The sequence below is a fragment of the Kryptolebias marmoratus genome, linkage group LG15 (assembly GCF_001649575.2).
Source record: "Kryptolebias marmoratus isolate JLee-2015 linkage group LG15, ASM164957v2, whole genome shotgun sequence".
In the NCBI taxonomy this organism is placed as follows: Eukaryota; Metazoa; Chordata; class Actinopteri; order Cyprinodontiformes; family Rivulidae; genus Kryptolebias; species Kryptolebias marmoratus.
In genome coordinates, this window is record NC_051444.1 from 20050423 (window position 1) to 20076991 (window position 26569).

Consider the following 26569-nt stretch of genomic DNA (forward strand, 5'->3'; position numbering starts at 1 on the left):
TTCAAAAGCCGCTCTCTTGTAAACATCACGAGTTGGTTGCACAGAAATGTGTTCTTGAAGGAATAATACGCAGCCATAACATGATTTTAAACTTTTAGCTTGTAGAAATAGTGAGCTTGTGTTGTAGTTTATTTTTACTTTATTTCAACAAAAAATTTTAAATAACTTTTAAAGAATAATTAGCAGCAACTATGACATTCCGTGACATTTAGGGATCTTTTGGGCACAAATTTGAATCCCACATGGAAATCTTGTTGCATACTTTGGAAAAGCACACCTCACCTTTTGTATCAACATCCTGTAATGTATTCTGATTTGAATTTGACAAAAAAAAAAAAAAACTGATGACATTTCCTGTATGACTACTTTGACAAGAGTAAAAGCTGGCTTCTTTAAAAAAGATTTCTTCAATGCCCAACAACAACAGAAGGCGGGTCGTTTGGTCTATCAGTATATGTCCATACACTACACACCTTGTTTGCAGCTAATCTGCTAATAGATTGTCATATTAATGAAAAACTGCCACAGAAGTTATCAGCTGTAAACATAAACCAGACTATGTCAACATGATGGTGACAGAATGAAAGTTAGAAAGCAGAAGATATGACTGAAATGAAAATAAATAAATAAATTTAAAACAAATGAAACAAATACAGAAATATTCATGTCAGATTCCCACATTTCTATCTGATTAGTCATCACTAAAGATATCCCAAATCTCACTGAATCAAACTGGCAGTCCAAATATGTTTTTAATGATGGGAAACACCAACATGAGACAAAACCTGCTTGAGTTTCATTAAAGTTTGTTAAAAGAAAGTGAATCAAACTACATAAAAACAGACATCTAACTTGCATTGTTTGTGTAAAATTCAGCTTTTACAGTTTGTAGTGATTCCAATTTGTTTTATGAAGGTTTTCAACTACTGACTGCTTTAAACTTAGGCTTTGGCACATTCAAAGAAGCACAGGCTGATCAGTGTAATGATTTTGATTGGACAATTACAGTTTTTAACTTTAAATTCTAAACCACATCAGAATGATGCTAAAATCAGCCTGACCTGTAGCAGATGGAGTTCCCCAGTGTGACCACTAGATGGAGCTGAATGACAGAACAAGGATCATATCAGAAGCATGAGAAGAAGGAGCAGCAGGCTGGATCTACAGTGCTGCAGTAGTCAGCCTCCAACAGGTACTAAGGCACTATGACTAACTAATGAGGTTTTTTGTTTTTTTTATGATCTTTTAACATCTAAGACTTCCTACATTTTTATAAAAGTTTATTTTCAACAAGTAGCAACTAGAAGAATGTAAAAGGCAGCTGTATAACGTGGTGCTTTACAAACAAAGATGTACAAAAATGAGACAATCTGCAGTTCATTAAACTGGGTCACATGTTCCAATTTACAAAGTTTTTTTTACAGAGCTGCTTTAGAAATAAATGAATCCAGGGTGTACCTTGACTCGTGGTCAATGGCCACTGGAGATAAGGATCAACTCCCCAGAAGCCCAAACAGGAAAAGATGGCAATAGAAAATGAACAAATGAATTCTGTTCCATCAGTGTAGGGTGGAACTATCTGGTCTGTTTGTTTCTGTGGTACAATGTTGCAAATAAAGTCAACAAAACTAAAACAATTTAGCAACATAAATCTTCTGAAGACATCTCCTTCTGGGAGGGATGCTGTGTGAGTTTAGGTACTGCTGGTGGAGATATGGGTTTCACTGCTCTGCTTGGGCGATGAGTCTTTGGTCTTGTTCAAAGACAAAACAAAGTAAATGAAGATGAAGAAACCTGGAAATGACAAAGGGGGAAATGTAAGCTATGTTAAATGATTGGTTTGTGTACAGATGGTGATGATGCAAATCATGCAAATACCTCGGATTAACAGCCTAACACTAACACAAAAAATGTCATAAAACTTTAAATAACTGCCTTTTTATACAGAATTCAAAATCTGTTACTGAAGAATAAACCATTGTCTTCTTAATGTTATTTCTTTCTGTATATCGGTTGTTTAAACAAAATAACTTTCTTCGTGATAACATGGTGCTTTTAAAGGCACATTTTCTAATATAGTCTTTACCTTTTAGTCTTGGCATCACAAAAGCTTTCAAGCAGAAAACAAATTTGGAAAATATGGTCTGTTACCAATTAAATAAAAATGATCTAATATATGGTAACTGAGGCTTTAAAAGCTCAGTAGTTCAAATTATTGTTTATTTTTTTCTTTACTTTACTGTCCTAAGTAGAAATAGTGTAGTTCACAAAGAATTAGAACATCTAAACTTTACATCTGTAAGAGAACTGCTTTTACTAAACACTAAGACAGTCTCCATAATGATCCTTACCTACTGAGATACGTTTTCTTGTTACACATTTGTCTCATACAAACACGTCAGTTTCATTGCCATCATGACATAAAATAGATTAATTAATTGTAAAAGGCTGTACAGACCTTGCAGTGAGTTCAGAATGCAGAAGGCGTAGAGGCCAGGAGTGGTCAGGGGTCCAAAGGAGAAGAAGACCAGACCCCAGGTGACGCCAAGCAGAACCATTACTAACAGCAGGGTACAGATTTCTCTCTTGGCTGCATTACGCTCATTGTGTCCAACCTAACTCAACAAATTTGAAGTAAAACATCCACAGCATGTTATTAAGGATGTAAAAAATATCAGAAAACTTAAAGTAACTATCTTTTTATGAAGAATACAAAAGCTGGTACTGAGGATTACACCATTGTCTTCTTAATCTTATTGCCTTCTGTATATACGTTGTTTAAACAAAATAACTTTCTTCCTCCCTTATGAACTCTCTGTGCTTACATCAACACTATCTCTGAAAAAAATGTTGAAACGTGCAAAAAAATTCTTCCATTGAGTTGTTTTCTTGATTAGGTCTACCTCTTTTGTCTTGGTCCATACAGACACAATGAATAACTGCTAATAACGATAACCAGCTTTCACTATGTAAACCTTTGTTGGTGACAGAAATGAAGGGGTGTCTTGAATACTACAAGAGTTATAGATAAACCTATCATTAAGTGCTTTGAAAAACAAAATATAAAGAGCAAAATTTACCTGCTTGCTGGAACGAGCAGCCACAAACCATCTGATTGTCACTCCAAACATGATCACATTAAAGACGAACACCAAGGCAAAAACTCCCACCGTACTGCCCATCTTCACTGTGTCATCTGTTAGATAGCAGCTACACAGAAGGGCAACATAGTCACCAAATTCATATAAAACACTAAAAACAATAGGAAAGGCTCTCATTTTAGTTTTCCTTACATTGCAGAGCCATTGGGGTTAGACACATCCAGAGGGGCATAGCCATAATAATCTGTGTCTATTATCACCACCACTGACACAATGACTGCAGGAACACCTGAAACACAAGAACTGGTTCATTAATTTAATGATGCAGTCATTTATTGTCCATGCTCAGATGATGCCACTCACCCCATCCCACCACGCTGAGTTTCAGCAGGTATCTCCTGATGTAGATGTTGAAGACTTTGACCAACAGAAGGTAGAGATGCAAACCCTCCAAGGCCATCCAGCTGAAGGTGGCCAACAGGGAGTAATGAAGACCAAGAGCCATGTAAAAACAAAACTTAGTGGAGGACATCGCTGCCACTGCCTCACTGGGGAGGAAGTGAAGGTTGAGGAGGATCAGAGCCACTGAGAGGCTGATGTGGATCTTCTTAGAATCATCTTCTCTGAGATGTCTGTCAGACAGAGGGTGGGAGATGTTGTAAGTGACACTTTAATTATTGCTTTTTGTTACAAAATAAAAATCTAACTGGTCAGAGAAACAAATGTGCAGAAAAATGAACAGCATTTCTATTGTGTTTTAAAATAAACATGAAGGCAAGAAGAAAACATGGGGGGCAATGAATGCAATTGCTAAAGTCAAGTAAGAATGGAAAGTTTATAAGGGGAAAGAGTGATACAAAGGAAACAGGATAAATGTATGTTGGGTGCTGGGTGAGTGCCATCCACCATGGAAGAGTTCATTACTTGTTAGTGATGAAGATCAGAACAGTGAGGACCAGAGCAAACAGAGAAATACTGCAGCCAATGATAGTAATGTACGACAGAATCTCCTGGTCTGTAGATGAGAGGGTTTTTACAGACACCTGTAGAGAAAAGATTTCACATTCTGTTCACACTTAAAGTAGTTTAAACGAGATCTATATTCAGCTTTGATATCTTACAATGAACGTTTAGTTTATAAAGCAGGTACAAAAGTCAATTTTGCTTTCAAGTTTGCTTGAGGTGTTTTTATTTTATGTAACTTTTTGTTTTGGTTTGTATTCTTCCTAATGGCAAATTGAGTGTTTTTAGCTCCATTGTCTTTGATTTATTTTTAAAGTTGACTGTTGATTTTTGCTTGCTTTTGCTTTGATTTTTTTAAATGTGAAAACATGGAATTTCCACATGTGAAGTTTGTGCTTTTCTGGAAAGTTAAGGCCAAGATGTCCCTTTTTGCAAGCTAACAAGAAAAACTTGATCACCTTCCTCACTGACTTGTAAAGTGTCATACAGTGCAGGTTACTGAGAACATGAATAAAATGCATACTTGGCCAAAGAAAAGAGGAGAAGGAGTTAGTTCCCTTAAATCTTTCATTGTTTTTTTTTATTATTATTTAAGAGACAGTGTCCCAAAATGCACAAACAACAAAAAATGTCATTCCTACCAAAAGTACACCAAAGTATGTGAGATGGTCACAGGAACAGGTGACTTCATTCGGATCACGTTTAGTCAGGGTCAGACAGCCATCACTCTTAAATGCTGTCAAATCAGAGAGACAGACCTGTTATGATCATGATGCTCTCACACCTGGACTACATCAACTCACAGTGCTGCTTGTTACTATATTGACAATAAAGACAACATTAGACCATATTTGTGTTCTATATGAACAAGACATTTTTTCTTATGTAACTGCTTGTGACAAATGTGATGTTTGATACTCACTTTTTGTCGATGTGTGTAAGAACACACACCGGGGTTCCTGGGTTTCCTATAACATAACAACACTCCTGGTTAACATGGGGTTAATTTAGAGATTTTTATTTATTTATTATTTTTCATGATGATGATGTATACGAGGTAGTGACTGATAAATTATTCAATGGTTACATAATAGCACAAAATTTGCAATTATAAGCAGAAGTTACTTAAACAAAGTTGCAGTTACGTTTATGTTTGTAGTAATGCTTATGGTGATGTTCACTCGCTCGTGAAGTCCTGAAATATTTTTGCCACTCACACTCAGGCCAAACAGCCTGCCTTCATACAGGTCATCTGAGGTGTTCAAAGCAGTCTGCAAAACAAAAATACGAACAATTAGTTGGTCTGGAGGTTTATCCGAGGAGTATTGGTCAACATTTTCTAACTATTTGTTATTGAAATCTGTGACTGTGGCTCAGGAAGGGAGAGCAATTAGCTGATAATCAGAGAGTTGGTAGTTCCATTCTGGCTTCCCCAACCACATGCCAACATGTCCCTGGGCAAGGCACTGAACCCCAAGTTGTCCCTGATCTGTGTGTGTGTGTGTAAATGGATAAATGTGACTTATAGTGTAGAACAGTGCTATATAAATACAGTCCATTTACACTATAAGGTGCTATTATATTGTGTAAAATTGTGTGATATTATGTAACTGCAGTATCACACAGGTATATGAATATTACAATTTAGAATACAATCACTGCATCTCGTGATAATGGGACATTCCTATTGTATGGAAAGTCATGATTTACCTTTCCTGGTACAAAGACCTTTTAAAAAAAACTTCTCTAAATGGGAACTGATTTAAATTTTCCATGTCACTGCAAGAGAACAATACTGCAGATTTGGACTAACTAGTTCTGCAATGCAGTAAAGCAGGACGGTTGTTTTGGCAGAAGTTGACGTGCCTTCCTGTTTTTTAAAATATTTTATTGTTTATTGTTTACAAACTTCCACACAGAACATGGTGGAGTAATTTCATACAGCATTTTTTCTGACAGGGCAGCGGTGTTTGTCTCACAGCAAGAAGGTGACCGGTTCAACGCTCAGCTACAGCCTTTCTGTGTGGCGTTTGCATAGTTTTCTCTAGGTACTCTGGTTTCCTCTCATTGACCAAAAACATGCACACTGCATTAACCGGTAACCCTAAGTTGTTACTAGGTGTGAAAAAGTTGCATATGCTTGTTTCCAAACAAAGATTTGGATGTATCAACTCTGAAATGACTGGAAACATGAGCAGCCTCACACCAACTTCATAGCTGGCAGATGCACATTTCTACAAGAAAAAGGCGTATGACCCAGATGTATAAATCCAGTCTATTTTAAATGTTCCAGGATTGGGCCAAACTATGATGTTATTTCAGTCTGATTTTTCTTTTACCTGGGATAATATTAGGTACAGAACGAGTGTACAGGTTGTGCTTCTTACTGACAGCTAACCAAAACTCTGTTACCACGGTGATATAGCCACGCTCCAACAGATCGTCTGACAGTAACAACTTTTAGCTCAACATGGCTGAGAAGCAGGACATCACTCTCTGTAGCACAGGCCTCAGGTGCCTCCAGTAATAGCTTTCACACAATGAACAGTTTTCAAGTGTCGCCAAGGATCCAAAACTTGATTTAGGTGTATGTCAGTTTTCAGTAAAATAAATCCAGACAAGTCTTTGTACATGAGGCCCAAGCTCCATGACCCTGAATATGAACAAGCAGGTAGAGCTAATGAATATTAAAATTGTCTAAGAGGTATTTTTGACCATGAAAGCAGTGATGCATATTAATTAATGTCTACTGTATTTATTAACTCCACTGCAAAATTCTGGGCACCCACGACTGCAACAAAACCAGACATTCGTTAAATCAGGTCACAGCTGTTCTGAGAGTAATGTGTTCATTAGTATTTTGTTCTTGTAAAGATGAACATTTGGGTGTTGTCTTGTGTGTCAAGCAAAGTCTCTGACCTCATTTGGAAAGTGGATCATGCAAAACACAACTGTGTTGTTCTGTCCCACGGCCAGCTCTCTCGGAAGGCGAACACTCACTTTTCTGTCAGACACTTCCATGTCTGATTTTACCTACACAGGAGTCACAAACAGCAAGAGAAACACCGAATGAAAGTCTGTGTAACAGCGTAGTGCAGTTCTCACAGCCCTGTTTGTATGTTACAGTACATTAGGACCTGAAGGTCACATTTTCCAAGTCTTCAATGATGGTCAGACATTTAGCTTGTTAGGCATAAAGAAAGCCCCAATGCAGTATCATGAATTGAAATGTTTTGTATATGTGTTTTATTTTTTTAATATAATATAATATAATATAATATAATATAATATAATATAATATAATATAATATAATATAATATAATATAATATAATATAATATAATATAATATAATAGTGGGTTCAAACAAAATTTTATTTACTATTCACTAATTTGTTACTCATTCCTTAAAACACACACACAGCCCACATTGTTGTGTATAACAATGCACATCAAGCAGGATTCCTGTAATACAGCTCTGGGGCTTAGGATGGGGGGTGATGGTTGGATAACAAGGTCTTTGGCTTGTAAATACCTCATTTTACAGCAACTAATTCAATCAATACCAGTGTAGGTAAAATTAAGCACTGCATACTTTGAAGAAAACAAAAGTTTCATCAAAACCCATTATGTCTGTGTATAAATTAAAAAAAAACAACAACATTAGATCCTGCTGGTCTCTGATCAGAGTAAATATGTTTTACCTCATTGTCATTGGCATTAATACTCAGACCACTGTAGACACCGTTGGGCTTATGTATGGCAGCCACAATATTTTTGACCGATATGGAAATCGTCTCATTTACATCAGTTTCCTCCAAAAACTTTTCTAGGTCCAAAACTGACCTTGTAGAAAGGACAAGAGTGTAAATAGAAACACATTTTTTGACCAATATCCTATCATCAATTCAGTAACACAAACTATATATATGTATATATATATAAATAAAATGCAAGTGTTTACTGGAAAATGTCCTCTTGGTTTCCATCCAAAATTTTTGTGCTGTAGAATTTCATGCAGCATTTGGCTTTTGAATTTCCTGTGAAGTAGAGTGTTATTTTGTTTAGTTAGACCTATACATTGAATAAGGAAAATCTGATGTATAAAGTGCCAGTCAAAATATTTTACATATAAAGTAACTAACCATTGCTTTTGGAGTTTTTACACTGAGCCTTACATAAACGTGGTGTTGTTGATCCTGTACATGGTTGACCTTGACAATCTTTTTTTTTGCACTTACAGTTTCCTCCTGTATTTTCATCTGGACAATTATTAGGTGCACATGTCATGGATACTGTACATCTTGTGTACACAAAATACACTAACAGCCACCAGAGAACCCAGCATTTCATCCTGTGAAATGGAGAAAATTGATTTAGCTACAAAAGCTCTATGTGCTTTAGAATCAGTAATTCAGTAGGTTATTATGTGACGTGCTACATATCTTTCTGCATCTTTTCTGAGACTTTTTTTTTTTTAATTCTCATTTAAGTTTAGCCTTAACATATAAACTTTAGTTCAGTCAGGTTTTCATCAGACAATAATACAAAACTGACACTAAAGTTAGTCCGCTTCAGATAGTGATCATTATTTGACCTTAATAACAGTTTATTTTGGTTATCATCACAACTCAGGTCAAGATTTGCTTTCTGTTTCTAACCAAAATAAAACTTTTTTTAAAATGTTATAACATATAAACATCTGAATGCTTCTGTACTTGTCATCAGTAAAGCTGCTAAACAAAATTTAAAAAGAATTCCTGTCAGGACAGGAATAATTGGTTGACAGTAAAATGGTCTGTAAAAAAAGTAACAGATGCTACAGAAACAAGATTCAATAGCTGTTTTGAGGAGCATTTTACCTCAAGGTTGTTGGTCTCTTTCTATTTTTAAAATTAATTTTTTATTAAAATTAAAGGAAAGTAATAACTTTTTTTTTCTGATGAAACATTTGTGTTTTACAAACCTCTTGTCCAATTTTAACAAAGCTCCATGAATAGTTTTGAATATTATGGTAATCCTATGTTATGGTCTTCACAGCCTACATATGTTAATCTATGTGAACACAGTAGAGATTGTAAACCAACATAAAAATCCATCCATCCATTTTCTTTACCCACTTCTGCATTCTGGGTCACAGGGAGCTGGTGTCTATCTCCAGTAGTCATTGTGCGAGAGGCGGGGGGCACCCTGGACAGGTCGCAAGTCCATCTCAGGGCCCAATAGAGACAAACAACCATTCACATGCTCACTCACACCTAGGGACAATTTAAGAGTTACCAATTAACCTAACGTGCATGTTTTTGGTCTGTGGGAGGAAACCGGAGTAAACTCACATGTGCACAGGGAGAACATGTAAACTTCACCCAGAAAGGCCCCAGGCCGGGAAGCCATCCTGCAACTGTCTTGCTGGGAGGTGACAGCTTTAACCACTACTCCGCTGCGCCACCCCATAAACAACATAATAAATGGATTTTTCTTTTTACTTGTCCTGCAACCCTTCGCCTGTTTTGTTTATTGATTGAAGCACAGCAGCTTAGTAAAACACTTTATTTTGCTCTTTCTATAAAGTCTGCCACCTTCGTATTTGAGTGTTGAGATAGAACATCTGGTCATATGACTAAAATATACTGAGAAGAGCTGAACACAGTCCAATTTATCACTGTTAACATGATTTTAAACTATTTAAAACATGTTAAAATTGTTGCCAAATAAAGAATAAACAAAAGTTGAATAACTGGTAAAAATATTAATGACTAGAAAACTAAAATGCAGGACTAGACAAAATGTGAGGAACAGTTCATGAAAGTTTAAGCATTATATAGAAGCCAGACCTCATCCACCATCCTCTTTGGTCGTTTATTGTTGTTAAGTAAACCTGATCGATTTGGGATTTTACAAATATTTTTTGCAAATCCTAAATATCTTTTAGTTTTTATTTAAAGCCAAAGCACCTTAAAATACAAAATGACACAAAAAGGGAGAAATTTTGTCACATAGACTTTAAAACAATCGTATCTTCTCCCCGTCAAACAGATAGAAGTCAGACACCTACAGCTTGTACTGATCCCTGATAAAAATAAAACACTGCATTTATACAAGTCTTTTCTGAATTCCTAGTTAAACAAATAACATGTCCTCATTAGGTCTTATTATAGGATCAATACAATTAGTTAATTAAAGGGTTTAAGTATAACAAAAAAATATAACTTACGTCTGCATGCTGTTGAGTTTTTGTTTTTTTATACGAAAAGAGACCAGAGCACAGCTGATGTGACAATAGAACCAAAACTACTGAGAACAGTCTCTTTATTTAAATAGTTTTGGGGGAAGTACATTTAAAAAGAAAATGTAAATCACATTTCAAGTGAAAAACAGGAAGCAGACAGACAGATACATATCCATCTCTATTTGTTCTGCTTTGCTGTTGCTTGATCTACAACTACAGGGTCTCATCCATTTAGTAAAAACTGTGTTTAACCCTGGAGACGGCTCTGTATGCATTCAGTTATGTTTTCTTAAGTGGACACTTTATCTTCATTATAAATCTTTTTTTCCTTCTTGAGAAAAAAAGGAACATAAAACTTTGGGAATATCTGTACTGTGAGCTTATGTGTTCCCAAATGTTATATGAACAATTTGATATGTTTTGCATGCTTTCGCATCAATATGTTTTATTTTGTTGTGATTAATGGTTTTCTAAAACCCAATGGACATTCCTGTCTGACCACTTTGAGAAGAGAAAACGATGTTCAGTGTTTGCTGCTGTCATCATGAATTCAAACTACATTGTGTGTTTATTTTGACTCACCCGTGACTTTTGATGGAATGGATGTGTGTAACAGTGTGTTTCATGCTTTAACCAACAGCAGATTTATTTCCCCCTCCTGCCAGGTGCCCAAAAGGCAGAAACTATAAAAATGGGCCTGACTCCATGTCCCATAAACAGACCGAAAAAGGAAACATACAAACGAGAACTGAGTTCATTTTTGAAACAATAAATCACTTTATTTGAATCTGCAACTGACTCGACAGATGCACATTTGAGGCAACAAAAAAAATATAGCCTTTTTGTCGAGGACTGCATCGTATAGAAATGACTTTTTCAGTATATTTATAATGGCAGCAATCCATTCTCAAACTGACAAACACAAGCGGTGCATGTAGATGCAGCGTTACTGGCTGTTGTTTCTATGAGCAACAAAGATTTCTCGTTGTAAAACAAGTGCCACTGTTATAATAACTGGTTCCTATACAAAAAATTCAAACTGCTTTATTGGGAGAACAAGAGCTGAAAGTTTTTAGCCTCTGGATGACGGATTTTACTCGCTAACAGAACTGTCAAACAGGAAAATGAGAAGCTAATAAAAAAAAAAACTCATAAAGAATCAATGATGTTTATTGCAGAAAGTAGAGAACATGCATGCATTTTATTCAAAATAAGCAAAACATATTAAAAACAAAAGCTGCTACTTTGGTCATGACTTGATTTCTTAAAGATTTGTTTTGGGTGTTTCTACAGCAATCTTAAAACTGCAGTTCTGTGTGAAAAATGGCAGAATAAAAATTTCATATATGGTCCAAGGCTCCAACGTTGAATAAACAAGTCATCACAGAACAAACGCTCTTACCAGAGACAACTGAGCGCACTCAGGTGTAGATAGCAAAATCTCTTCATCTCTGTTTGTTAGGGTATCTTCACCTACAACAGGAGTGTCAAACTCCAGGCCTCGAGGGCCGCTGTCCTGGGAGTTGTAGGTTTTTCTGCTCCAACACACCTGATTCAATTACCTCCTTACCAAATCATCATCAACAAGTTCTCCAGGAGCATGGCAACAAATCATCCATTTAAACCAGGTGTTTTAAAGCAAGAACACATCTAAAACATGCAGGAGAGCGGCCCCTGAGATATGGAGTTTGACACCCCTGATAGAGAGCACCACCGACTTCCTAAAGGGAGAACTGCAGGAATAACACTTGAAGGAAAAACCCTTGAGTCCTGATATTTGCAAACCCAATGTGGCCTTGAGTTCAGAAAGGTCAAAATATTGATTCTAGAGATGAAGATGTAGCAGCTGCTCTTGAGCTTCACCATGTGCTTTGCCTCTCAGCTTTCATGACGAATAAATGGAGGTTTTTATCCCCTAAACCAGACATTTTTAAACCATATCCTATTTGTGGTCAACAGGGTGCTGGACTCTAAAAGAGTTGATGAAGAACCTGCTATGTGTAGGTCAGGCGAGAACCGCAAAGGCATTCTCTGCTTTGGAGGTTATGTCAGGTTATTGGCAAACGCCAATACACATGCCATCGGTGGTGCATGCACATGTAGCCACATCCAACTTTTACTTTCAGAAGCCACATGATTAGTTCAATAAGATCCACCAGTGAGCAGTCTCAGTGTCAAATGATCTCAGTATTTGAACACCTGTTCTGATAGCACCCTGAATCGACACCGCTACGACACCTCTAAGCAGTAAGAGTTCCCACCAAGCAAGAGACAGCATGAAGACCAATGAGCTCTCCAAACAGGTCAGAGAAAAGGTCATAGAGAAGTACAGATTAGGGTTGGATTTTTAATTTGTTTTAATCTAATTTAAAAGAGTTGTAGCAGTTCTGTCACTAAAGAATAGGCAAAAAAGTGTAGTGTATAGATGTGAAGAGACTTGCTGTTATTAATGCAGCAAAATATGGCCCTAAAAAGTATTTACTTTGAGGGGGTGAATACATATGCACATGACACAAAAATCTAATTAAATTGTAAACAAATGTCTCTGGAATCAGTTTATAAAGCCAAACTGTAATTCTAAAACTGATGAAAAATGCCGAAGGTGCTGCACAGAAAATGTAAGTGTGGTTCCCTCTGCTGGGCAAACTGTGTTATGAACATTCTTGCTGAGATGCATAAAACTTGTCTTTCTTCTAAAATTAGTGTAAGAGCAGCACAGCATGTGCTGAAGTAAAAATATATATATCTGCAAACAAAACAAGTTGAAAATGTCATATGACCTCAATGCACAAAGGTCTTCCTGGTGAATCAATGATGCTTTTTTCCTGCTCACATTGTTCTCAACTCATTTAGGCAAATCCAAGCTCCCTTAAAAACCCCTTTGACATTAATACTTCATCTGAAGTCTTCTGGAGAGTTAGGGAACAATTTTTTGCTGGGTATTTATGATCGAAAAGAAAATTAGACATTTTTTTTTACTTAGAATGGAGATGTGGAGACAGGATATCTCTTCTCTGTTATCTTCTAAAACATTAAGGTTAGGTGTAGGTTTATTAGATTAAGCTCTCTGTGTTTATGGAGACCTTTAAAAAAACAACCAAATGATCGGAGATTTATTTAAAGGTGGTGAGGTTAAGTTTTAACCCAGCCTAAATATTAGTCAAATCTTGTTTAAAAATAGTAAAAAAAAAAAAAAAAAGACAGCTATAACTTTTTTCTGAATCAATTTTGCCACAGTAAGAACAAGGATTTTATCTGCATGAATTAGTTTGACTTTTGTGCTTTAGGTGTGAAAAAATGTGAGCATTAGTATGAGTTTAAAAATGAGCTAGATTTTCTTTTTCTACAAAAAATAAATAAAAATATTATTTCTGTAATAAAGTTCATGTGACAGAGATATCATAATATAATATCTAGAAGCTATGAGTGCAAAATGTATAAACCTGTTGGCATAAAGAGAGTTTTCTTTTGAGAGATAAAAATATTTTTATTGCATTTTTGTTTCACTTCAGTAAGCAGCAAAATTTACAGACCTGCCAGTTGTTCATTTGAATTAGTTTTTAAATTACAAGCGTCAAAGTAAGAAGGAAAAAAGTAGATAGATAGATAGATAGATAGATAGATAGATAGATAGATAGATAGATAGATAGATAGATAGATAGATAGATAGATAGATAGATAGATAGATAGATAGATAGATAGATAGATAGATAGATAGATAGATAGATAGATAGATAGATAGATAGATAGATAGATAGATACCAACAAACAGCACCCTGATTGTTTCAGTGCTACAATGATATTTAAGACAATTCTACAACATAAATCTTCTGAATGCTTATAGTTTTGGGAGAGATGCTGTGCGAGTTCAGGTTCTGCTGGTTGAGTTTCCTGTTTCACTGCTCTGCTTTGCTGCTGAGTCCTTGGGTTTTTTCAAAGACAATACGAAGTAAGTGAAGATGAAGAAACCTGTAAATGACAAAAGGTAAAGAGAAAAAAAAATTAGATAAAGGCATACCTTTAAGTCTGTGTTATTAATTGTACATTTACTGTGGAAGATCCCTATGACTGGGGTTTTGCTCTCAACAATCTTTAATTAAAGCACGATGGTTAGCAGTTTATAGAGCACTTAGGACAAATAGGTTCATCAGTGATCAGCACTGATCCCCTTCTTGTTTGCAATGGTGATGGGCAGGTTTACAGATAGGGTCAGCCAGGAGTTCTTTATGAACTACGATGTTTGTAGACGACTTTGTGAGCTGTAGTGAAAATAAAGAGCAGGCAGAAGAGAGCCTGGAGAGGTGGAGGTATGTGTCTGGAAAGAGGAGAAATGACAGTCACTGGAATCAAGGCAGAATACAAGTGTGTGAATGAGAGGGAGACACGTGTATTAGTGAAAAAGAGAGTACAGGTAATGATGGGGACTGAGTTTAAGTATCTGGGGTCAACTATGTCAACAAGAGAGAGAGCTGGAGCTGAGTTTCATGAGTGAATTTTGACAAATGCTGCAAAAGTGAAAAGAAGGGTTTACAGGATGGAGCCCTGATGTGACATATTATTTGGAGGAGGCAGGGCTGAAGGTGGCAGGGATGAAGATGTTAAGATTTCATTGGCAGTGACCAAAGTGGACAGGATTTGAAACGAGTATGTCAGAAGGACAGCTTAGGTTGAGTGATCTGGTTACAAAGATAGAGAGGCAAGGCTGACATGGTTTGGATATGTGCAGAGGAGGGACAGTGGATAAATTGGGCAAAGGATATTGGCCATGGACCTGCTAGAAAAAGAGGAAAAGCCCAGAGGAGGTTCATGGATGGAATGAAGGAGGATATGTAGAAAGTCGGTGTGACAGAGGAGGATGTTGGGATAAGGTGAGATGGTGGCTACCTTATATATATTATTATTATTATACATTTATTATTGACATAGGATCATAATGTGGAAGTTGAAGCCAAAACAACATATGTTGCCCTGTAGTTGGCTGGCTGCAGTAGAAGTCCTGAGTCCACCTCAGATATTTCTTTCTCTCCAGGTGTTTACCTTGTTGCTTTATATTCAAATGTTATTTTTCTAATAGGTTTATACAGTTATTTCAAGTCTAAAAACTCCATGAATGTGTGTTTGGGAGTGGGCAAGGCTTACAGTTCAGAATTCCAAGTGTGCAGACACTGGCTTTAAAACTACAATACAGCACCTCCCATGAAGCAAATATTGGGTCACTTTTGAACAACAAAACAAGGTAGAGAAGGTTTGCACATGCTTTTTATGTGACTGAGTGACCATTAAAGGGAGCATCACAACAGAAAAAGGTGATTAATTTGTACAGACCTTGCAGTGAGTTCAGAATGCAGAAGGCGTAGAGGCCAGGAGTGGTCAGGGGGCCAAAGGAGAATAAAGCCAGACCCCAGGTGACACCAAGCAGAACCATCACTGACAGCACAGTACAAATTTCTTTCTTGGCTGCGCTACGTGCTCTTTGTCCAACCTGATTTGCCAGTTGTGAAATAAAACACACGCACAGTATGTTCGAGTCAGTGCAAATAATAGCTGGGAATATAAATTAGGTACATCAGTCTACTAAAGATGATACTGAGGATATCATTGTCATCTAAATCCATCAATTTTCAATGTTTGTTTGAAAAATAAACATTGAAAACAGGTAAAACATTGAAACATTGAAACAGGTAACTATGGCTCAAAAATGTATTTACAAAACTGTGTGAGAGATTTAGGCATTGTTTGTTAGACAAGAAAATCACAGATCTAACAAACACTGCAGCATAATAATTACCTCTTTGCTGGATCGGGCTTTTACAAACCATCTGATTGTCACTCCAAACATGATCACATTAAAGACGAACACCAAGGCAAAAACTCCCACCGTACTGCCCATCTTCACTGTGTCATCTGTTAGATAGCAGCTACACAGAAAAGAAGCACAGACAACAATTGAACATCCAACACTGTAAAAAAAAATGGGGAAAATGTTCTTTATGATTATAAAACTATAACAGAAGATTCAGTTAGATGAAATATAAATATCTCTTGATATTCATCTTAAAAAAAGTGGATGACCTAATGCATATTTTTGTTTGCGTTTACAGACTTGTTAAAACATTCAAAATCTCTCAAAGTCCAATGTGCAAAATTCTTATTGTCCTAAAATAATTATTACTCAGGTTGACACATTTGTTCCAGCTTTTTCCTTACATTGCAGAGCCATTGGGGTTTGACATATCCACAGGGGCATAGCCATAATAATCTGTGTCTATTATCACCACCACTGACACAATGACTGCAGGAACACCTGAAACACAAGAACTGGTTCATTAATTTAATGATGCAGTCATTTATTGTCCATGCTCAGATGATGCCACTCACCCCATCCCACCACGCTGAGTTTCAGCAGGTATCTCCTGATGTAGATGTTGAAGACTTTGACCAACAGAAGGTAGAGATGCAAACCCTCCAAGGCCATCCAGCTGAAGGTGGCCAACAGGGAGTAATGAAGACCAAGAGCCATGTAAAAACAAAACTCAGTGGAGGACATCGCTGCCACTGCCTCACTGGGGAGGAAGTGAAGGTTGAGGAGGATCAGAGCCACTGAGAGGCTGATGTGGATCTTCTTAGAATCATCTTCTCTGAGATGTCTGTCAGACAGAGGGTGGGAGCTGTTAGTGACACATTTTGAACAGATTTCATGGTTGTCTTTTCACACAAAGTGAAATATGACAGAAATGAGAGAAGGTATAAGTATGAAGAAGAAGGAATGACATTTCTGTTGTATTTTTAAAGTAAAAATGAAAGCAATAATAAGTGAAAAATGAGAGCAACTGATGGGAAGAAAAATGTTGAAGAGGAAAAGAATGACTAAATAATGTTGAGTGGTGAGAGGAATGTCATCCACCACGGTAAAGTACATTACTTGTTAGTGATGAAGATCAGAACAGTGAGGACCAGAGCAAACAGAGAAATACTGCAGCCAATGATAGTAATGTACGACAGAATCTTCTGGTCTACAGGTGAGAGGGATGCAGACACCTGTGGGAAAAACAAAACAAAAAAAAACCCACTATCATATTCTGTTGCAGGTCTATTATTGAAGGGTTTCTTTAAATATTTTAAGGTGTTATCAAGTTTCAGATTTGAAAGTGTAAACTTTATTTTACAGAGTGAGTCCACAAACTCTTGACATCTGTTTAAACTACACAAAGTAGTTTTAGTTGTATTTTTGGTATTTTTATTTTACTTTCCAACAACAAACGTGGGTTTTTTTCCTGTATTTTGTTTTTCTCTTAGAAGGAGTACGACAGAATCTTCTGGTCTACAGATGAGAGGGTTTCCTCAGATACAGACACCTGTAGGGAAAATAGACACTTACATTCTGCTCATGTTAAAATCTTTTTATGTGATGCAGTCAGGTTTAATTTATGTTTTATTAAATTGTCTAGGAAGTAATGAAGTTTACTTGGATTTTTCATATTTTTTTTCCATTTTATGTATCTCTAAAAGACAAAAAAAGATCTTGCTCTGTTCCTCTTGATAATGACAGCAGGATTTTTAAATGATAAGAGATCAATTTTTGATGTACAAAAGAGACAAGAATTATGGGTAGTCATGGTAGTCATGTACTAATATTTTTACCAGAGTGAGCAGCATCTTTCCCTCTGCCTGCCTATTTTTATTGCCTGCAGCCGAAAGGCAAAATCACTGCCTAAAAGTTTGGCATTATTTGTTGAAGCTAAGTATGTTTGCTCAATATCTCAAGAACCAGTGGACAAATTGTATTTAAACTTTCAGAAAGTAGTTATTAGATGTACAACTTTCCATGGTTAACTTTTTAGGTCAATACATGGTCACCACAGCTAATCAACCTTAGCCAGTTCAAAAGTAGCTCTAACTCTGTTAAGTTTTCAAAGGTTGAATTAAAAATGATTAAAATTCCCAAAAGTCACATACATCACGCACTTAAATGCGAACAGACTGAAATGTGGTTAAGTCAGGACTTTCATACAGAAGGATCAGGGGATTAGACCCCGACAATGTGAACCTTTCGAGCCACCTCGACTCTGTAGTGAGTGAGAGACATAAAGACAATATCACGTTGGCTCAAATGTCCCCTGGACTAAGAATACACCAGGTTATAGGGAACCAGAACATCTGATGATGGCACAAACATATAGAGTGCAGCACAAGTACAGTGTTTGCAAGCCTACAGAATTCTAAAGTCATAAATTCCAGCTGTTTCCTGAATACTAATATAATAGGAAAAAAAAAAAATCAAATTTGACATTTCATTCAGGGACTTTAGACTGTCGGTGGGGAAGAAACTGTCTTTGCTAACATTTCAGTCTGATAAGCTTCACATCCGAACTAGAAGAGTCTTGTTTTGCACAGTGACATACACTCTGGGTTTAAGGAGAAAAGAGAACAAAGACTTAACCAATTCCTTTGTTATGAAAAAGCCAATTCCTACCAGGAGCACACCGAAGAATGTGAGATGGTCACAGGAACAGGTGATTTCATTCAGATCCCACAGGGTCAGACAGCCATTACTCTCAAATGCTGTCAAGTCAGAGAGACAGACCTGTTATGATCACGATGCTCTCACGCCTGGACTACATCAACTCACTGTGACATTTGTGAGTGAAACCAAAAGACTTTATTGAACCAGAATAGTTTTCTACATGAAAATAAATATTTCTCTCTTATGTGACTGTTTGGGACAAATGGGACGTTTGGTACTTACTTTCTGTTGACATATTAAAGAACACGCACCGGGGTTCCTGGGTTTCCTATGAAACAACAACACTCCTGGGTTTCATGGGGTTTATAAAAGACAAAAATAAATTCAAATCTATGCATTCCACAAAGTGAACTGCACAAATCAGTGACAGCATAGAAGTGGAAGAAGAAGTGCTTGAAGCTATTTAAACAAAGTTGCAGTTACATTTATGGTTGTAGTAACAGTTATGGTGAAGTTGACTCGCTCCTGAAGTTCTGAAATCTTTTTGCCACACACACTCAGGCTAATTAACCTGTTTTCGTACAGTTCATCTGAACTGTTCAAAGCAGTCTGCAAAACAAAAATACAATTAGTTAGTTATTTTGAAAAGAAAAAAACTGCCAAAGACTGAAACATATTTGCTTTACCAAGCAAAAAAAGGGGATTCATATTAACAGGTCAGTGTCACTATTTAAATTTTGTTACTATATGATAACTTCATATATAAACACCACAAAATAATACCAAGTTTTTAACATAGCTTATTGTATAACTGTGCCCTGAGCAAGAGGTGCAGATATTATATTATTTTATTACAAAATTTGCATGAAGCAATATGAAAGGTTGTGGTTTACCTTTCCTGGTACAAACAGAATTTTCTAGAGAACTTCCTTAAACGTGTACTAATTTACATTTTTTATGTGACTGCAGGGAACAGTGCTGAATAATAGGACTAACCAGTTCTGCAATACTTCAGAGAAGAGTTGTTTTCTTTATATTTGACAGAAACTAACACATATTCCTGTTATTATTATTATGGTTCCTCCTTTGTAAGTGTTGCATTTGAAAGTGTTTGAATTATTTCAAATATCAACTCAGCATAATACACAATCTTTATGGGTTTTAAAACTTTTACTAATCAATAATTAACACTTAATTTTGTAAGTTAAAGGACTAGTCTGGGTTTTCTGTGGAGTAGTTCAGAGGCGTCTGTAATTGTTTAAGGTCACCACTATTGAAACCACCCAAAAAGCAAGTGGTTATTTGATTTTCATCTTAAAATACAAAATATTTTTTGTTTGTTTTATGATAAAAAAGAAAATGAGTCAAAAAATATCTAATAATAGTTTGATTTTCTTTTCATAAATAGAACAATAAAGCTATAAAATTACTGGCAAACAGAAACAAATTAATGGCCTGTTTTCATGATTTGACACCAGAAGCGCATCAAAGATCCATTACTTAAATAAAATAACCCTATCAGTGTTGGGGGACAGAAGGCTTTAAGCTCTGTTCACTGACAAATAGTGGCTGTGATTAATAGACATGAAACAAATACAGCATTTTACCTAAACAAGAAAACAATCTGTCCCAGTAGAGACACATGACTGCAGAATAACTTGGTCCCACCACCAGACTACCTGAAATTAGCTTTTGATTTCCAGTTGCAGTTGGATAAAGGGCTATTTCCTAGATTTTTGACATGTGGTCCAGGTCTGATTCAAAATGTAAAATATTTATACTGAAAAACTCTGGTCTAAATTATTATAAACTGAATAAAAATACATGAAAACATTGTGTGATTTATGAGGAATATATATATATATATATATATAAAGTAAGAAAAGAAAAAGAAAAGCTTTTAATGGTTTTTGGCATCTAGACGACCTCATGTAAAGTCCAATTCAAAACCTTCCAAAATTAGAAAGTTCAAAATGGGTTTTCATTAATTTGTTTGTCATATTATCTTATTAAATAATGGGGTCTAGATGCCAAAAAATTAATAAAGACTCTTTATTTTTTTATTGTTATGAATATTAATTATTTTCTCACATTTGTATTCAGTCAAAAGTATTTTGGACCAGGTTTGAGAAGTAAATGTATTTTAGCTTTTGAGCCAGAGCTGATATAAATTGTTTTAAATGCCAAAATATTTCTGATATAGCCCTTTAACAGACAGCTGAAAATTAAACTGGGAATCAGAGGCTTACTTCAGGTCGTCCTGTGGTGGGCGCAGGTTTTTCTGAGATAAATTATTCTATTGTTTGAAAATATGAAAAAGAATATGAAAATAAAGTAAAACTATTTTAAAATATCTACGCTTGATTTTTTGACCAAAAATAACCATTTATTTTTTATTGTTTACTATTACTGGTTCCTAATGGTGAAAAGAAACAAACACAAAAACATTTACCTAAACATGCACGGACCTTTTCATTTGTGTTTGTTAGTGCTTTATTAAGTGTGGTAAACATTTAATTGTAAAGTGTGGTTTCTGACCTCGTTTGAAGGTTGAATCATGGCAAACACAATTGTGTCCTTCTCTCCAACATCCAGCTCTTTAGGCAGCTGAACTCTCACTTTTCTGTTGGGTAAATCTGTATTGACCGCAGCCTACATCAGAAACAGGAAGAGAAACACTGGATGGAAATCCATGGAACAGCGTGGTGCAGTTCTCATAGTTTCATTTGTACTTTAAATTACGAGCAGAACAAAACTGTGTCTTCAGCTATCCGGTTACATCAAGGAAACTACCTAAAATCCATTTTACAGCCATCCTGTGTTTTACAACCAACTTCTCTTTGGTTTACCATGTGCCATAAATTAATACCAAGCAGTAAAATATGACTCTTACAGGTACTGGCAGAAAAAAAGCTGAATTGTTTATGGCCCAAAAACACTTGTACTAAATTTCATAGGAATTAATGCAGTAATTTTGGTTGTAGGTACACATTTTCCTTCAACACAAAACAAAACAACAACAAAAACGTTTTCATATGTTAAACAACAAAACAACAAAACAAAAACAAAACGAGTCTGTACATACATTCAGAAGTCTGATTAATTTAAGTATGTTTTACCTGACTGTCATTGGCATAAATATCCAGATCGTTACAGACACCAGTGAGTTTAAGAATGACAAACACATTCGGCTTGAATAGATCTGAAATTTTGAAGTTTTTCAGAACACTCCCTGCAATATTAGGTATTTTTCTGTAAACAGATAAAACAAATAAAAAAATATTACATCCAAGTTATTCATATGGCAACACAAATTGCATCTTCTGTCATGATTTCTTTTTTCTTACTGTATTAGGTTTGTTAGAGTTCCTCCGATCGAAACACTTGCAGGATTAAGTATGGTTGGTATGGTAAGTATGTTTGTTATGGTAAGTATGTTTGTTATGTTACATATGGTTGGTTTGGTAAGTATGTTTGGTTTGGTAAGTATGTTTGGTATGTTAAGTATGGTTGATAAAGTTTCTGTGGAGTTAAATAATAAATATTAGGTATTTAGATGCATACTTAGAACAATAAAGAACCAGATGCATACAGTTCAGCCAAATGCCAGACTCACTCAGTCACTCAAAGTAAATGAACTAAAAAAATCTTGAGCTATTATACAAGAATATCTTACATATAAGACAACTTACGGTCAATTTCACATCCACATTCAAAATCAATTAACCCCGTTACGGTATTTACAATTTCTCCCACAATTGTTGCGACATTTTCAGTGTGGTGAAAGACACAACAAAGTATCAGCAACCAGAGGACCCTGCATTTCATCCTGTGAAATGAAGAAAATTAATTTAATTACAGAAGCTGTCGGTGCTACACACTCATTAAGCAGGTTATGTTCCAAGGCATCTCAAAAGCAGGATGAATTTCTGAATTTCCTGAATTTATTTTTGGTTTGTTTTTGAGTCATAGTGGTAGCAAAGCTTTTCAAAGCTGAATTCAGAAGTTCTGACGTGCAGTGCCTTTGCATGTTTTTGTTAGAAGTGGTTTGCTTGCAGAAACATTTGTGAAGATCGAAGCTCAAGTCTGCCATGGGCCTCTGGTGGAGCTTCCACAAACCACCAGAGTCCAGTTTAGACAAAGACTTTAGTCTTTTTAAAATTGCGTTATTCTTTTCCGTCTTTTGTTTAAGATGAAATGACAGGCTGGTTCTTCAAGGTGAACTTTCTCCACTTCAGTCAATGTGTCACCGTTTAGAAGATTTCTACGTCTCCTTCCAAACCCATTCTGATACTTCTGTCCAGCTTTAGTGCTGTCTGGATAACAAATAACATGAAACTGACACAGCAACCAGTCAACTGCTGACAGCGATCAGTCTTTAACCTAACTGCATGTTTTATTTTTATAACTCAGAGCTACATTTGCTTTCTACTTCAAAGCCAGAGTAAACCTTTCTATACATCATATAAAACACGATCAGATTGTCTCATCAGTAGAGATGCTAATACAGAAGACAAGTTAAGTATTACTTACAGACCAAACCTCGTTAACCTTCGTCTTTGGCTTATTAGCGTTTATTAAGTAAGCCTGATCAGTCTGTGTGTGACAACGATCAGTACAGTTTGTGCTGATCTTTGTTACAAATAAAAAAAGACCACTTATTGCATTGTAGATAATACAATAAGATGAAATGGGTTGAAAATAAAGGATACCGTCACCTACCTCTGCATGTTGTGGAGTTCTTTTTATTTTATCTGAAAAGAGGATGGAGCGCAGCTGATGTGACAGCAGAACAAAACCTACTGAGGACAGTCGTTTTAATTAAGTCACTGTGAGGGAAGCATATTTTAAAAAAATGGAAATTACATTTCAAGAGGAAAGAGGAAGCATACAGAGAGCTACTTGTTTATCTGATCTTATCTGCTCTGCCTAAAATCATAATGTCTCGCCTGAAGAGTAGGCACTTTCTGTATAGATGCAGTCACGGGTTATATCTGTGGCCGGTTTATCACCACTTTAACACTAGAACTCCCAAACCTCTGTCATTTGACCAACATTACCTATAGTTCCCATGGGACTGTCAAATGACAGTTTGAATAAGCATTCTCACGTCCATTGGTATGTATATGAGGCCATTTACAATGTCAGGTCACAGATGGCAAGTCAAGTCATAGATGGGAAGTCAGGTCACAGATGGGAAGTCAGGTCACAGACAGGAAGTCAGGTCACAGACAGGAAGTCAGGTCACAGACAGGAAGTCAGGTCACAGATGGGAAGTTAGGTCACAGACAGGAAGTCAGGTCACAGACAGGAAGTCAGGTCACAGACAGGAAGTCAGGTCACAGACAGGAAGTCAGATCACTTTTATCTGAAGGCGCCTGTCTCCGCCTCCTCATCGACCTAGGCGACGACGAAGATTATTACAAAGAATAACACTGAAATAATGTGAAGCTGACACAAATACTTTATTTGAACTTACAGCAGTAATTTTTAAATAAAAGACAAAAGAAAATAAGCATGCAACAATATGATAACAAAATCATTTGTAAATAGAAATGTAACCTATGCAGAAATATGAACTATGTACAAGCAAGTAATAAAAGACAAAAAAAAAAGCATACAATAATATGATAACAACCCAACATTGGAAAAATGCCTGTCTAATGAAGATTTTTTTTTTACCTTATATCCAGAGAAAATTGATTTTTTGGCTTGTTTGAAGTAAAATGAGAGCAGAATGTAAGACTAATTAGCCTTGTTTTCCGATTTTACTTAAAACAAGACTAAAGCCATTTTGTCTGGAAATAAGATAAAAAGTCTTGGTTAGACAGACATTTCTTCCAGTGAAGAGACTAATCACACTTACAAAATGTCAGAACACACCTGGCACTGCCACAACATCTCCTTTCTACATTTGCCACATGTGAATCTGTTACAAGAAACACAACGCTGAGTGGCACGGTTACTCTTGCAGCAACACTTAACCTGGCACGATACCCTTTTCCCTGTGTCAGGTGTGGGTGGTTGCGGCGGAAGGTTTTCCTTACACGCCTCCTTGGCTGCCATATGAGACTGTGCAAGCTCTCTTGCAAGCTTCACTAAGAAGTCCGTTCGTCTTTCTTTGAACCCAGTGCATGCCTGAAAAAGCACATATGCATTCAACGCTGCAATGTCAATCATATTGTAGAACACAGCGACTGGCCAGCGCCGTGTTCCTGAACGCACAGTGTACTTTCGCACCATCTGGTCCATGACATCTACACCACATTTTACGCTGTTGTAGTCGGTGACCGTGTTAGGCTTTTTTTTTCGGGTGTCCCCAGTCTCCACCACACTGTGCATGCTACTCAGGATGCAGACAGTCTTTCTCCGTTTGGGCGCATAAACAGTCAGTGTGGCACCAGAGGTTGAAAACACCTTTGTACTGAATTCCTCACGGTCCAAAGTCTTTTTGGCAGACTCTGGAAGCTCACGGCGAATCTTGTTCATTGTGCCAAGGAGGGTGGTCTTCCGGCAGAGCAGTCGTTTTGCTAGCGACAATGAGGTGAAAAAGTTGTCGGTGGTAACAGTTCTTCCTTTGTCCATAAATGGTTCCATAAGCTTCATCACCACATTTTCAGATAGTTTTCCCCCGGTGGGACGACTGGGGTCTTTGCCAAGATACGGGATGATGTTGCATACGTACTTGGATTTCAGGTCACATGCCACCCAGAACTTTATGCCAAACTTGTCAGGTTTTGTAGCAATGTACTGCAGGAAACAGCAACGGGTCTTAGTTGGAAATAGTTGCTCATCTATAGTGATGTGCCTTCCTGGGTTGTACAAATTGATGCAGTTGCCAACGAAAGCCTTCCAAATACCAGAGACTGCAGCAAACCGGTCATTTGCAACTCGTTCACCACGTGTGTCCTTGTCATCGAAGCGTAGGTGCCGCATGATGTCCTGGAAGCGGTTTCGAGCCATAATGTTGCTGATGAAGGGCACTCCCAATGTTGCAGACCATGTGTCATGCACCGCTGGAAGGCGGACAATCCCTCGCAGGATGAGGATGGCAATGAATGCCTTTAGTTCAGGGACGGCCATGAACCAGTTTCCATCCAGTGTGTGGCGTGCATGCTTGACAGTCCAGTCCTGTATGGTCCGAAGCATTTCCATAGAGAGGAAACAGAGGAAACTCTGTAAGCGACTGGACACTTTTCTTCTGGCCAAAGATGTTGGCTCTCCATCCGTGGGATGGCATTCGATAGGACTGTGATTCAGAGGTCTTCCGATCTGTTCTTCACGCCACACTGTGCCATCTTTTGCCGTCTCTGTAGGGGTTGACATGGTTAATAATCATCTCCAAAACTTGCTGTGTGCTGTAAAACTTTGCCATCTTCGCTGCTCAGTCAACAGTAAGTGAAGAAGGACTGTTGATGTGGCTTTTGATGGAATTTGAGATTACAACTCCTGGTCCATTAGCATTGCTGAAGGTGGGGGATGTTTGCTAGTTGAGCACAAACAAAGAACTCAGTTTAGCATTTGCCTGGGGCAGGGGGGCATGCCTAATGGGATGCAAATTACTCAAATTGTCATTTGACAGTTTCTGGTAGAAGAAGGAGTAATTTGAAAATGCTGGGAGTCCTAGTGTTAATTACAGTCCTGTTTGAAACAAGTTGGCAAAGAGGACTGCACAGGACTGGGTTCATCATACCGTATCACTGCTCCCAGCAGCAGAGGGCAGTGGCACATTACAACACTAGTTAAATCCGGTTCTATCAGACAATAAACCTCTTTAAATACAATAAATAGTGAGCAAAAATAAAACAGCAAA

General features: G+C 36.9%; 3 protein-coding genes across 3 annotated transcripts; all 3 read right to left on the bottom strand.

Moving 5' to 3' along the window:
* Positions 1–121: 121 nt before the first annotated feature.
* On the bottom strand, positions 122–10363 carry LOC108237894 (adhesion G-protein coupled receptor G2-like). The gene is made up of 14 exons (XM_017419609.3): positions 10278–10363; positions 8209–8417; positions 8028–8103; positions 7768–7909; positions 6984–7097; positions 5210–5335; positions 4987–5032; positions 4706–4800; positions 4026–4144; positions 3465–3733; positions 3294–3390; positions 3081–3210; positions 2459–2615; positions 122–1794 (listed from the first exon to the last, which is right to left on the bottom strand). The coding sequence occupies exons 1-14, from the start codon at positions 10283–10285 to the stop codon at positions 1694–1696; spliced, it is 1689 nt and encodes a 562-aa protein (XP_017275098.1). The 5' UTR covers positions 10286–10363; the 3' UTR covers positions 122–1693.
* A 3389-nt stretch (positions 10364–13752) lies between these two features.
* On the bottom strand, positions 13753–23587 carry LOC112450616 (adhesion G-protein coupled receptor G2-like). The gene is made up of 14 exons (XM_025006685.2): positions 23479–23587; positions 22449–22585; positions 22104–22278; positions 21876–22008; positions 21295–21408; positions 19240–19365; positions 19039–19084; positions 18766–18854; positions 17215–17330; positions 16671–16939; positions 16500–16596; positions 16081–16210; positions 15618–15774; positions 13753–14261 (listed from the first exon to the last, which is right to left on the bottom strand). Exons 1-14 carry the CDS (start codon positions 23484–23486, stop codon positions 14161–14163), a joined length of 1698 nt encoding a protein of 565 aa, XP_024862453.2. The 5' UTR covers positions 23487–23587; the 3' UTR covers positions 13753–14160.
* A 986-nt stretch (positions 23588–24573) lies between these two features.
* LOC112450618 lies at positions 24574–26082 on the bottom strand. The gene has a single exon (XM_025006692.2). It carries the CDS (start codon positions 26080–26082, stop codon positions 24619–24621), a length of 1464 nt encoding a protein of 487 aa, XP_024862460.1. The 3' UTR covers positions 24574–24618.
* Between the last annotated feature and the right edge of the window lie 487 nt (positions 26083–26569).

Bases quoted from the DNA above. Each gene is read 5' to 3' on its own strand.
- LOC108237894 (XM_017419609.3), bottom strand. The intron at 8,104-8,208 runs GTTAGTTACTTT...TCTACTTCACAG, and splicing joins TAAAAACTCCAAAAGCAATG to GAAATTCAAAAGCCAAATGC. The intron at 7,910-8,027 runs GTAAACACTTGC...CCTTTCTACAAG, and splicing joins AACCAAGAGGACATTTTCCA to GTCAGTTTTGGACCTAGAAA.
- LOC112450618 (XM_025006692.2), bottom strand. From the start codon at position 26,082: ATGTCAACCCCTACAGAGACGGCAAAAGATGGCACAGTGTGGCGTGAA.
- LOC112450616 (XM_025006685.2), bottom strand. The intron at 18,855-19,038 runs GTAAGTACCAAA...CTGACTTGACAG, and splicing joins CTTTAATATGTCAACAGAAA to CATTTGAGAGTAATGGCTGT. The intron at 16,940-17,214 runs GTAATGTACTTT...TCTGTCTGACAG, and splicing joins CTGATCTTCATCACTAACAA to ACATCTCAGAGAAGATGATT.